Source organism: Apis cerana, linkage group LG1 (genome assembly GCF_029169275.1).
Source record: "Apis cerana isolate GH-2021 linkage group LG1, AcerK_1.0, whole genome shotgun sequence".
Classification (NCBI taxonomy): Eukaryota; Metazoa; Arthropoda; class Insecta; order Hymenoptera; family Apidae; genus Apis; species Apis cerana.
In genome coordinates, this window is record NC_083852.1 from 1,896,020 (window position 1) to 1,910,492 (window position 14,473).

At 24.9% G+C, this 14,473-nt stretch overlaps 1 protein-coding gene and 1 long non-coding RNA gene across 14 annotated transcripts; both read left to right on the forward strand.

Moving 5' to 3' along the window:
• The first annotated feature begins 760 nt into the window (after nt 1–760).
• Nucleotides 761–6,219, forward strand: LOC133667210 (uncharacterized). 2 transcript variants are annotated; one of them, XR_009832498.1, is made up of 5 exons: nt 761–1,075; nt 1,718–1,928; nt 2,663–2,853; nt 3,804–3,958; nt 4,045–6,219. It is a non-coding gene; the product is annotated as an uncharacterized LOC133667210 (long non-coding RNA). The 2 variants fall into 2 exon arrangements; XR_009832493.1 differs by having other exon boundaries at nt 3,804–3,893.
• A 2,453-nt stretch (nt 6,220–8,672) lies between these two features.
• LOC107992774 (RNA-binding protein 1) lies at nt 8,673–14,392 on the forward strand. Of its 12 annotated transcripts, none has more exons than XR_009832544.1 (7): nt 8,726–8,886; nt 9,550–9,765; nt 9,897–9,989; nt 10,541–10,588; nt 10,717–10,764; nt 11,847–12,420; nt 13,212–13,333. XR_009832544.1 is itself a non-coding variant. In XM_062084239.1 (7 exons), the coding sequence occupies exons 1-7, from the start codon at nt 8,801–8,803 to the stop codon at nt 13,684–13,686; spliced, it is 582 nt and encodes a 193-aa protein (XP_061940223.1). In that variant the 5' UTR covers nt 8,726–8,800; the 3' UTR covers nt 13,687–14,392. The 12 variants fall into 12 exon arrangements, 9 of the variants coding, with proteins under 9 accessions (XP_061940248.1, XP_061940269.1, XP_061940261.1 ...); XR_009832545.1 differs by having other exon boundaries at nt 11,847–12,023; XM_062084239.1 differs by lacking the exon at nt 11,847–12,420 and adding an exon at nt 13,683–14,392 and having other exon boundaries at nt 13,212–13,298.
• The last annotated feature ends 81 nt before the right edge of the window (nt 14,393–14,473 follow it).

A 14,473-nucleotide genomic window follows, 5' to 3' on the forward strand; every position in this document is an offset into this window, starting at 1 on the left:
TTTTATTTATTTTCGTTCATAAACAATAATATAAACAATATATCTATGTAGAAAAACTGTACCGATTGCTCTGATGATAAGTTTTTTTGTTATATCAAATGTAAATTACAATTGATAAAAATATTGAAATATTGAAAAATTATCATTTTATAACGATTAATTATTCGATAAATAAATTTTTAAATTTGATTTAATTTTAGATATTTAATTTACAATTAAAAATCTACGATAAAAAATTTATTGAATATTAATTGACAATTCATGCCAATTCAATTCTGAAATAAATATTGCAAAAATCTCAATTTATAATATTTAAATTATAAATATCAACAATTGCATATTTTACTTCTGATAAGAGAAGGATCATACAGTCTCGAAGTATGTCATATGGAATTACTTATTTGTTTGTTATTTCATATAAAGTATTAATATCTGGTGGGAGAAGTGAAAACTAGCTTTGGTTCATACCGTACGACTCTTCCCTGTCCGTCCAACTATACACGTGTGTGTGTGTGCGCGCGTGTGTATGTGAATACATCAATTCAAATACATTCAAATACATCCGTCATTTACGCATTCAATCAGTATGCGTATATCTCAATGTGGAGATCAACGTTCGAACTCGAAGTTTTGCAATGTTTTTCTCATCCCCTCCACTTCTTCCACCTGCTTCTTTACCTCCACCTCCTGCTCGTATTCCGTTTCTCCTCCCCTGCATCGGTCAAATTGCATCAACGTGACGGACGTATGTACGGACGAATCCTGGAACGAATAACAAGACTGTTTTTGAATGTGGAACTCTCACTGGCTTTTAAAAGGACACATGGTTATTTGGCGCATGCGCATGCGAGATGCATGCGAAGTAGCTCGTTTCAGCAGGAGCGGCGTAATTGGAAAGGCGATTTTCGGGAAAGGCGATTAAATATTTTCTCCTTGGCGGGATGTAAATCGCGGTCGTGTGATAGCGGTGTAAATAACGGCGTTACAAATACGTTGTGGCAAATAGGAATGAATATATTAGGATAAAACCAAATATAAAAGTGAAATTCTATTTTGCAGTTCACAATTTTTAAGGGTAAATAGATTACTTTTTAATAATAAATTAGTAATAAACATAAAAGTTATATCTAATGAAGAAAATTTTTTGTAATCATAAATTAATTAAAAATTATTACTTTTATTAGCTTTATAATTATTATTGAATTGATTTTATAATTTGTTATTTTGATACAACCACATATCAATTTTATTATCAATTCTATTTATTAATCTATTATTATTTAATATGAAAAAGAGAAATTATGTAAAAAATCATATTCAATGTTATTCATTCATCGATCCATGAATCGCTTTAAACATGTACTTAAACATGTACTTTGTAGCAATTTATATACATACGAACATTTTTTTATTGTGAAACTTAAGAAGAATTACATTTTGACGTTATCAGATTTTAAAAAACAATCAATTTAAATATCAATCTATCGCCATTCTCAAAAATGAAAAAATAAGAAACAACTTAATTAATAAACAACATTCGAAATTTACACATCAATATCATTAGCTTAACTTTTTTATATCAATTACAATGATACTTTTTCATTATTACTACTAATTAATTAATTTTGAAAAACGATTAATTTTTCTAATTATATTAAATTGTTATTATTTTTCTTTAAAAATGAAAAAAAAATGAAAGAAGCCTTTCTTTTTCAAGTTAAAATAGATACAATGCACATTGCAATGAGACGCGTCGTTACCTGTATACAGGAAGTAACTGACCAGAAGAATCGAGGAAGTTCATATTGTAATGTTTGTTAATGGTGGATATCTATGCATGACAGTGAACGCAATGAAGGGCCATCGAATAAAATGATTGAAGGAAGCGTTGAAAGTCTTTTGTTTATCGACACCCATTTAAAAGGCAAGTAATAAGTACTTTCGAAATTTCACATCGTTAATTCTGTTTCTATTTCTATTGTGATTTAACAAAGAAACATATTTCACTTCTCTTATATCGTCTGCAATAAACATAACCTACATAAGTCAAATATTTTATTTCTTTCCTTAAAATTCGATTATCTTGAAATTTGATTGTATAAAATTATTAAAATATAATGTCATTTTTAATAACTTATAATATTTATTTATTTTAAAATAATTACATTATTATAGTTCTACAGAGATCAGAATAATCCTTTTTCTTATTTCAAACGGGAAAAATTTATATTATAAACTCAATATTAATTATTTATCTATTTTACGTTATTAAAATATTAAGGTGTAAGAAAATATTTGTGTTAGGATACATTTATAGATTCGAATACCCGCACATAACATAAATTCGAAATGCAAACGTATGGTGATATCTGTTTAACATGTTGTTATATTATAGACTGTGCGTCAAGTTAAAGATAAAAACAAATGGTATGTGATATGAAATTAAATTATCATCTAATGTCAAAATTATATGTATATACATATAAAAGATAAACATAGTTAATGAACGTGAAAAATACTAACATAATAAAGTTATATCTTTTATATCTATTTTCATCTTTATCATAATTTAATTTTAATATTTGTATCATTTTAACAATTTTGTTTTTTTTTTCGCCATAATATACATAAATAATTATTACCAATTATTAATTTCAGGCAGCATTTATGAACACATTTGTTATGCAATTGCTTACAACATCCAAAATAAAGAATAAATTTTTTTTCTCGATTTTGAATATCAATCGTTAATCAATGCATGAAAATTTACATCTTCCGTTTAACATCGTTTTCACATAATTGATATTTATGCAGATCATCCGTAAATTGTGAACGACGAATGGCTCGCATCATGTATCCTTTATATTTCTTCTTTTCATTTTTTAACGACGCGTTTACCTTGTTTCACTAAATGAATATATTGCTGAGTATTTTACACAACGATATATATCTTTCGTATAAATATAACCAATATAACCAAATATAACCAAATAAACCAAAATGTTTCTCAACTTGTTTGCTACGTGGCTCAATATATTTGTTTATGCATTATGCATAAAATATATAAAATATTACCGTGCCATTATTGTATATTAAATAAATAATATACATATTTGAGTTTATTTTAAATAATTAACAATTAGAGCATTTGAGTGACTCGAATATTTTATCAATATTGATTTTATTAATGGTTATATTGGTTAATTCAATATGATTAATTCAAATGTTATTCAAAATGTTAATATATTCGTAAAACATCTTTGAGAAATAATTTTTAATGAAATCAAAACAAGTAAAAAAAGTTGATAAAAATATCAAAGATTTTAGAATCAATCATCTAGGTTATGTAACACATTAACACGTTACATAAAAACAAATCATCGTAATTCTTAATTTCTCTCGAGAACTTCGATTGTTCGAGTTATCAGATGTTGCATTTTTCATTTTTTTTCTTCGTTATTTCTTCTTTTTTTCTGAATAAATAACGTGATCGATGTTTTTATGCACGTTTCATGTTTTCTTGGAAATATCTAATAGTAAATATCGATTATTGCCAGACGGAAAATTTTCTTGGCTCAATGTAGTGCCAACATTTCTATTCTTCATACTATAAAAAGACAAAATGTGATGCATTTAAAGAATTATTTTATAATAGATCGATTTGCATAAAAATCGTTCTTCTTTTTTTTTTAGAACGATGTCTTGTTTTTGAAAGTTCTGTACAATATAAAAAACAATATAAAAATTTTGTTGGAATTTCTTCCTTACCTTAATCTTTGATGATTTTCTTCTGGTTTTCAAAGATAAAGAAAAAAAATTCGAAAGGAGAACATTTTGTACAGTTTCTCAAGGAGATTACTCTGAACGTGACCACAATGATACTCAGGAATGAAGTACGTAGTAATTTTACCACAGAGTTCGCTAACTTTATTCTCAGACCTTGTATTATATCAACAACGTGCGTGCATTTTAATATTTTCTATCTTTTATCGTTTTACCATTTGACATTAATAATGCATAAATGTTTGTTATGTTAATGAACAGATAAAATGGTCTCTCTCGTTTTTCATATATGTACAGACGAAGAAAACTTTTAAGGAAAGTCGAAATGAATTATTTCGATGTTAAAAATCTATTTCGGTACAATGTGACATGGATAAAAGAAAAAAGGATAAAAGAAATACTTAGATATAGCTGTTACCGACAAGAATTCGAAAGTGTCGCTAAGCATCTTTTTATTGACAATTACATAATAGGAAATATGGTAACAAATGCAATCTCTAACTTCCGTAATCGAACAATTTCTCTTATTGATTTATTGATGAAAATAAATAAAAACGTCCAATCTTTTTTATTTAAAAAAAAAATAATTTATATCAGATTATATCAATGTTCTCAATCTATGGACCAGAGAAATGCAAATTTTTCATCAATATTTTCATATTTTCGTATTTTTGTATTACTAGTTATATTCTTTTTATCGTTAATATTGAAAATAATTACTCAAAAATGTCAAAACGTATGCGATAATCTTTACACTTTCTTCTTTTTTCGCTTGAAATGATCATAAATAATTTATATAAAATTTTATAAAATATATATAAATATATGATCTCAATAAATTTATTATATTATTTTATCGTTTAAATTAGAATGATTGTTTTTATATACAGAAAGAGTGAAAAATTTTTTAAATATTCAATCAAATAACATATATTATTCTATTCTAATAATATATTAATCTAATATATTATTTTATATATTAGTTTGATCATAATTCAAGCATTCGATGAAATAGATAAATACATATTCTTAATATTGCTAATAATTTGCATTAAAATTTGTTTATAACAAATCGATCATTGTGATAATATAAAATATCATATTATTGAAATGTCTTTTCTTCAAAAAAAAAATAACAATAATAATTTGTAAAAACCATGTTTTTATAAAAAAAACCATTATGCTTTCACTCCATTTCCTGACACGCTATCCACGCTTATGCTACTTTAGAACTGGTTAAACCGTTTAGAAATGAAAAGATGAGCAAGAATTATAAATGATTGTAACAACATGTCCACGGATGATTCGTGGAGAAAGTGGGAAACGCAGATACACCCGCGGATAATTTTACGACTGTTAAATATCCTAGTCGTATTATACGATTGTTGATTTCAAAATATACAGATAAATTTCAAAATACATTTGAATGTCTCAGAAAGCAAAATCGATCAACTGCATTTTTTTAAAATTTTTTAATTTTATTATGTCAGTATACAATTAACGTTCAATTTCTAAAAAATAATAATAATAATAATAATTAACTCGCATTAATTTGTAATTTTGCAAAAGAAACAGAATAATCGCTATAAATGTAATTTTCATAATACTACATGTGTAATCGAGAACAGAGCGTGAATGTAGTGTATTCTTTCTGTGTGACCCGATTCCAACTGATTCGAATATGTGAATGAAACTTTCTCTGGTTTAAATTGTCGTATGAAAATATGAAAATACTACTATATTACATAGAAATCATGCCTTTTTCTTGAAATTACAATTATTTGATATAAACAAAGAATCTCATTATAAAGAAAACGACTAATTTTTTTTTTTTGTTTCAAATTATAGTTGACTATTGTTTTTTTATCACATTATAATTATATCATAATTATATATGTATGTATATATATATTTGATATTGCATTATAGAAAGATTTAAAAAAATGAAAAATTACTTAATTAAAAAAAATGTTTTTAAAAAATTTTAAAAAGAAAGATATGAGTATTCAAATATTTGTTAATAATCTTTTGAGTAATTTGATCTAGAGAATCGAAGTTTTCGTTCAAATATAAAAAATTTAATATTGAATAGGTTTGAAAGTTTTAAAATGAAAAATTAGAATGTTATATTAATCTACTACAGACTACTTTGTAAACTAGATACGAGAGAAAAATGTGTTTTCACCGCACGATGAATGCACACCGATGCATAAAGCACGTAATCGTATCACGTTTAGAATCTTTTCATCTTCTTCGCATATATGTATATTCTAACTACTTGTGTCACTATCGTGACTAGCGCTTTCTCTAACAGTAGCGTACCATATTTTTCGATACCGAAGAATCTAATTAGATCCAAAAATTTTTTAATTTTATTTATTATATAAATTATAATGCATTAAAATTAAATTACAAATAAAATACAATATATTCTTATTTGATGATTTTTTATTATCTCAAAACGTTTTAAAATTTTAAAGTTTTGATGTTATTTTCAACATCATCGATTTATAAAATAATAAATTTAAACAAGGAAAACTGATAAGGAATAAGATTGTGAAATTATGGAATCAGCGCCATCTTCAAAATATCTAAATTAAACATAAATATAGAAGAGAAGAATAAATAAAGAATAGGAATAAGATAAGAATTGATCTTTAATGCCATCTTTTGCCATCAAAAATATTTTTCTATAGACAAGTTATATTAGAGTATTTACGAGATGGCGTTGCTCTTCTTATCTTGCATTTAAAGAAATATTTTTTATAATCGAGAGATAGATGATCAATTCTCGTTTTAGCTCTGTTCTACTTTCATTATATATTCTTTTTGTCTCTTTTGACCAAATAAAAAAAATCTTAAAAGTAAATATGATACTAATGATATTGTGCATTAATTTTTTTATATCATAATTGTTATATAATATGTTATTATATTATAATAACATATATCGTATATTAATATCGTATAATAATATTAACATTATGAAGTTAAAAATGCAAAGAAAATAAAAATGTTATGGAATAGAAAATATAGAAAAAGTAGATAAATATTTTGTTTCAATATCTGGCAATTCAAATTGACAGTCCGTGGTTTACCTTCTATTAAATACTTAGTTCCAGCTTAGGAACTCCCAATTCTACTATGCTCAGAGAGAGTTCCATAACACATTTTAATAACGCCATCTATTCGATGATATGACCTATATAGCATTACAAAATAGTTGATAGATGGCGCAATCAAATTTCGATAATTGTTTCCACTCTATCATAATATTATAATATGTCAGTTAAGAGACTACACGCATAACATCCCTCTCATCGAATAACTCTTAATCTCAACAAGATTGAAATAAATATTTTTTGAATTCGCCTTTATTAGAAAAATCTTTTTTTTTATTTTATTATTTTATTTTTTTATTTTATTTTATTATTCTATTAAAAAATCTTTGTTAAATTCGTCTTTATTTATTATCTATTTCTTTCATTTTCATAAAAATATAAAATATATAATTTCGTAAATTTAAAATTATAATACTTGTATTGAAAATATAATTAGATTAAATAAATATTAATTTAAAATACATTTAAATTATTTTGCAAAAAACTTTTAAAAATAAATAATAAAGCATAAAATATATAGAATAATAATAGAAAAAAACAAAAATTTTTAATATTAAATAAAAAGGATCATTGACGAAGATATTATTAAAAAATAGTAAAATCAATTAGAAAAAATTGTTAAAAGACAATATTATAATTTTGATACATAAATATATTCATACTATTATTTAAAAAATATGATAAATTCTTTAATAATTTATTTATTAAATGTTTCTCCTATTTAAAATAGAGAAAATATTTATTTAGCCTGAAGACTTTCTTAATCGTATTTACTTAAAAATTTATTGCAAAAGATAAATTAATATCCATAATAATTTTGTAGAAACTTAAAATAAATTATATATTAGACCAATAAATTCATTTTCCAATTATAATATAATAAAATAATATAATATTATAAAAAAAGAACATTATTATTAACATAATAATATGTGAAAAAACATTAGACCTTAATTAGTATTTTCTAAATAAAAAATTGATAAATTTTTTATATAAAATAATAAATAACAGAAATATTAAAATTTTTGACATATATTCGTAAGAATAAAATGAAAATTACAATATTTAAAATATTTAATATGGATGAACAAGAAAAAATATTTTGATATAAAAAAATATATTTTAAAAATTATATCTAATAGAATATTATAATTTAGCATAAAATTTTTAATATAAAGTATAAGAATATTTTTTAAAATATATATTTTTGAAAATAATTGAATTTTAATAAAATTTAAAAAATTGATTGACAATAGACTTGTATAATTTATATAAAGATTATGAGTCAATATAGCAAGTACATTATATCTACTTAAGTCATTTAAAATTTCTTTTATAGAGTTCTATATAAATTTAATTTATTTTATAATTTAAATTATGTAAAAATAAAATTATTATATTTGTCATAATTAAATTATTTTTTCATATTTCTATTATAAATTTAATTATTATTACGATATAATATCCGAAAATATAATACATATTTACTCTACATAACTGTCTACAACATGAGTCAGTACAAAGTATTTATCGATTTTCATGAAAAATTTGATATTATATTTTTCTAAATAAATAATAAAATATTTTTATCAAAAATGTGTTACTATTTAATGTGATAATTTTATTGAATGATATTTATATTTAATTTATAAATAAGATAAAAAAAAGTATTTCAAATTCGTATTATATTATAAAATATGATAATCCAAATATTATCAAAATAAATAATGTTTTAAAAATTGTTTTAATATTTTTAAAATTTTTTATTGTCGATATAATAATATTGAAATAACATTAAAGTTTCATTTGACTAGAAAACAGAAAGTAATGTACACCAATGCCATCTTAGAAAGGAGGCCACGGAAGAAGATTAACGCTACATACGCCACCATTTTATGAGCATTTCTACTTGTGCAGTTGAAGAGAACACTTATATATGTTACGAGATTTTTCTATTTAATAAATCAACTTATTTGAAAATGTAAGTAAAATATATTTTGTTAAAAACAAATACATTCAATAATTTGTATTTGCTTTTAAAATACTAAAAGCAAATATAATTTCTTCAAAACTTCTGTAGCGTCGGTTTCGATTCTGATGTATATTTGTACATTTATGCAAATAACAAAATAAAATAATCATTATATACAACAATAATATTGAAAATAATTTTTAGATAAATTTGATATTATATAATAACTTTTTTGATAAATTTAAATATTTAAATTGATATAATTAGTTTTTATTACTGCAGTAAATTGTGAATACAACATGGCGGTATGCTAAATTTCCTTTTTCAATATAATAGATTAAATTTTATGATACGCTTAACTATACATTTTTGAATTCATTATATAAGAATAAATTATTTAAAATCAAGAATGCTTACGATTTGCATCACTTTTATGTTATAAATATTGTATTTAATGATATTATTTTTGTCATCAATCGATATTTTTTTTTTAGTATACTGACAATGAATGTCAAATTTTCATTAGATATTGAGATTCATTAAAAAAATTATTTCTATAAAAAGAATATCTATTTATACAAAAAACTTTAATTTTTGAAATATTTATATTTATTACAAATTAATTAACTATAATTTATTTTTGTATTAATAGAAACATTTTGTCAATTACAGACGCAAAATGTCACGTTATCGTGAATGGGATCTTTCGTGTAAAGTTTATGTTGGTAATCTAGGAAATAGTGCTAGTAAACATGAAATTGAAAGTGCATTCAGTAAATATGGTCCACTTAGAAATGTGTGGGTAGCTAGAAACCCACCTGGATTTGCTTTTGTGGAATTTGAAGATCCACGAGATGCAGAAGATGCAGTTAGAGGATTAGATGGAACGTAAGTATTATAGAATAAATAATATATTAATAAATATAGAAAATACAATATATAATAGATGATAATTATAAATTTTAATATAATTTTTTATAATTTTTTTTATATGTTATCTTTTTTTATTCTTTTTATAGACGCTGTTGTGGAACTAGAGTAAGGGTAGAAATGTCTTCAGGAAGAAGTAGACGTGCAAGTGGTGGACGGAGACCAGGTCCAAGATACTCCAGGTAAGGAATCTTAGTGTTAAATATTAATATTTTACAGCAACATTTGAGCTGCTGCAGATGGCTAAGTGTCTTATCAAGTAGGTATTATAGTGCAGTTATCAAATAAGGATGTCAAGAAACGATGCACGGGTTTCGGTGAATTTTTTTATGCACAAAAGATATTTTTTAAAATTATTTTATATAAGAATGCAGATAGTATATATATATTATATATTATATTTATTTGATTTTATTACTCTTCTGGCTAGTACTCTTATATAAAAAATATGAGAAATTAAAGTTTTAAAGATTAAAATAAATAATTGAATACGAAACGATATTAAAAGAATAATTTTGAGAAATATTTTTATGTAAAAGTTCATGAGATTAGCCGAAGAGTTACTAAATACACTGCATGGGAAACCTAAACGGGAGATGCTAGGGCAAAGTTTTGGTTATGGCAGATGTAGCAATTTCATTTATAACTCATTTTTTTCCCCATTGTAATTTCCTTGTGATTATGCTTAGCGAACAAGATTCACATACCATATATCTTTTTGACAAACTTATAGGTCCAGATCTCGCAGTCCTCGAAGGAGATCACTGGGTCGCTATCCAAGGTAAGATTTTCCTAGCCCTGCAATTTTCAGGTGCGAGTAAACAAAAGAAAGAAATCAAAGTGAAACACGGCGATCAGGAACATATTAGCAGTCTGAAACATACAACAGTTTTTCTTAATTTTTTTTAGGTCCTATTCAAGAAGTCCACGCAGATCGCCGATAAGCCGATATTCCAGGTAATTTCTTCTTATTTCATAATTTTATGGAATTTTCAGGGCCTTGCCAAGAACAACAAATCTACATATTACAAGTAGGTATTTGCAAGTACCGCTTGTATTGTGATCATCGCAACTTTGCACGCAGAATCACAATATATCATATAAAACATGTAGAGTAATTTTCTTTGAAATATATAAAACACTATTGTTACGATTGGCGGTCAAATATTTTTAATTTTATAGCATAAATTAAAAGAATAGGTAAATATAGGACAAAGAAATAATTTGAAATATTAGAAAAAAAAATTCAAAATTTAAAGAATTATTATCATATTAAGAATTAATAATAAATGTAATAACATTGGTGGCAAATAAAAATAAATATAACAATGTTTGGTGTTAGTAGTTGAAAGCAATTTATTTCTAATGCTTATTGTGATCTTATTAAAAATTTGATTGATAACTTTCTTTGACAATACTTGAAATTAATTATTACTAATTATTCAGTATTTGAAGATTAATTTTAATAAATATAAAAATTATTAAATTATTTAATTAAGAATTATATTTGATTTTATTTAGAATATTTTTTAGCTTTGTTCAAAAATTGAATTTAAATTAAATAGTAAATTTAATTAAATATTACCTTATATAGTAAAAAATTTACTAACGTGCAAATAGCTTAGAATACACTTTGTATTTTAATCATGTTTATTTATCGTATACGCATTGAAGCAGCTTTTAACTGTGCTAATTGTTATATATATATATCTTTGATATTATTTTTATATATTTAAATTTTATTTTATATACTTTTAAAATATAGATTATATTACATTAGTATACTGCATTATGCGTTGCGATAAGTACATAAAAGGTAACTTGATTTTATACGTCCATCATATAAATTTAATCAATCAGCTGGAAGTAAAGTCTTTTACGCATTAGAGTGGGCAGTCTAGGATAATAATGATATTATCATTACTGAGTGAAACATATGCAATTTTGTGAATTTGGATTAAAAAAAACCTCGTGTATACCAATAGTGGCCAGGAGTATGATAATTTTGATGGTTATATTGCTAAAACTGACGTTTGCAGATTCTACCAGCGTCAGCTCCTAGCTCTGCTCGTCTCCCCGCCACTACTACTACTGCTACTACTACTACTACTACAGCCACCGTGAAAAAAAGTCTAGCAATCAAAACTGAACAAAAAAAAAAGCCTGCCTGCCCACTAACTTCCCAACCAGTCACCATCAGTCACCACCAGTCACCGGTAGGAGCCAAGTCGTCCGTCAGTTGACAGTCCGATGCTGTCCGTCAGTCCGTCAGTCCGTCTGTTCCCCTTCAAAAAGACTTCTTCGGGCTACCTCAACCTCTAGCGGCTAGGAGCATCGTGAATCCATCGAACAGCCAACGCGATATGAACAAATACTTCTGTCAAACTCTCGGCGCGTCAATCCGTCCGTCCGTCCCAACTTCTACTACTACTACTACTACTACTACTGCTACTACTACTACTCGTCAACCATCACGTTAAACTTAGCCAACAACGCGACCGCCACTTCTCTTCGACTGAGCAAAGCAAAATGATCACCACCTACACACCATCCCACCACCACCCAATCAAGTACCACCACCACCAACCACCACTACATGTTCACAGTTATCTGGTATTTCACCGATTTTCAAAGATTTTTTATCTTTTTTTCTTTTCATTATTTTTTTTATTTTTTTTTATTTTACTTAAATTTTTTTTATTTTATTTTATTTTTTTTATATATTTTTTTTATTTTTATTTATTTTTTTTTTCTTCTAATCAAACGGTGTCATGTTCTCTGTAGTCCAATGACAATTTTTGTTAATTACATTTTATTCAATAGATTTTTAGCAAACGGAACGCAAGACACTGGTTAATATTTATCTGTAATTATTTTAATAATATATTGGTACACACATTGGACCAGGGAATTGCCGCCTGTTGCATAATATATATTTTATCAAGAGATGTAATGTATTTATTGAGAGTATCTGTAACAATTACTTGTAAAGATTTAATTTAACTAAATTAATCCTACTTTCGTTTATTGGTTTCTCAGTTATTGGTGAGATGTCATTTTATATTAATTATTGTGTCTAACTAGTTTTATCATCCCTTTAGGCGAATAGGAGTTAGCCAGTCCTAATTCTATTATGGTTGCCTTGCGATCATTTTCGTATCTATGTGTTTAACATACGACATTCTGTTTCGTCTCATATTTATTATTCACATTTTAATATAATCACGTTTAATTTTAAGACATGCATTCGTATAATATTTCAGAGAAATATAAATATAAAAATATAATTTTTTTTAGATAATTCTAAAAAAATTAATCACATCATATTTAAGACGAAGTAGAAAGTCGTGTATTCATAAATTGTTTTCTTTAAAATGATATAAAGTATTTTTTTAATATTTTAGGTCAAGGTCCCGTAGTCCGCGCAGGAGATCTCTGACCCGTAGCCGCAGCCGAGACCGCCGTTCTCGTTCGGATTCCCGTGACAGACGGTATTAATATTAGCACAAATTAAAAAGCAAATTAGAAAAGAAATTGAAAAATTAAAAAAAAAACTGAGGTTAAGTTCTAGAATATAAAGAAAGTATATTTCTTTAACATGGAATAAAAAGATACGTTTCGTGATCGTATATAAGAAGATAAAAGAAACAAAGAAAGAAAATAGAATTATTTTAATTATTATATTTTAAACTAAACAAGATATTTTTGTTTGGAATATCATTGTAAAATCTATAATATTAAGTATCAAATAATATTGGAATAATTTATTTTTTTACGTTTTCTTATATTAAATATCCTTTTTGCAGTGCAAAATAATGAAATTAAATTAATGATCAAATGAATATTTTCTAAGTATTTTCTCTATTTACTTACAGTTAGGTGCTAAAAGTGTTCGAGAGAATGGACCGACTAAATGTGGCGGAAAGAAGGCAAAAGAAAACTTTTATATGTACATAAAAAGATAATCATTACTACACATACATATTCGGTCGAAATAATGATTATAGTAAAAGAAAAAGACATTTATAAGAGATACAAAAATAACATGTACACGATGTTTAATATTTAAATTGTTAATTTTGTGCACACAAAGCGTGTATAAAAGTTAAACACACACAAAAAAGTGCTTGTGAACGACCACACATGCACAATTTCATACATACACAATTTCATACATACACATATATACACATAATACATATATTATGTACAGACGCATTTTACACATACAAAATTTTTGTGATGTAAACCATCGAGTGCAGTGGATCTTTTAACAAGATGTGCTCATTGCTTTAGTGTACGAGTGAGAAAAAAAAATTCCATTGCAATTGAGGACAATTATAACGTTTAACATAATGGTGAATGTTTAATTGACGGTAAAATATGTCGACTTAGGCCAGAGACGATTTTGGTGTGAAATTTTTGAAGGAATAGAAAACCGTCGTTTTATGTTGTATTAATTATTTTGTACTCTTATGAATTTAAGACTTCAAAATAAAAATGTATGCTATAATTTTTTTGGATTTCCTATTGCAAATAACAGTTTAATGTTTATTCATAGGAATTAATAAAGTAGTGAATATAATGTATTAGTTTTATTTTTTATCCTATTTTAAATACTTCAGAGAATTACATATTAAAATAATTATTATCTCAAATATCTTGT

Coding starts and splice junctions, on each gene's coding strand:
- LOC107992774 (XM_062084237.1), top strand. CDS start 8,801: ATGAGCATTTCTACTTGTGCAGTTGAAGAGAACACTTATATATGTTAC. Junction 9,766..9,896: donor GTTAGAGGATTAGATGGAAC/GTAAGTATTATA, acceptor TTCTTTTTATAG/ACGCTGTTGTGGAACTAGAG. Junction 10,589..10,716: donor TCACTGGGTCGCTATCCAAG/GTAAGATTTTCC, acceptor AATTTTTTTTAG/GTCCTATTCAAGAAGTCCAC.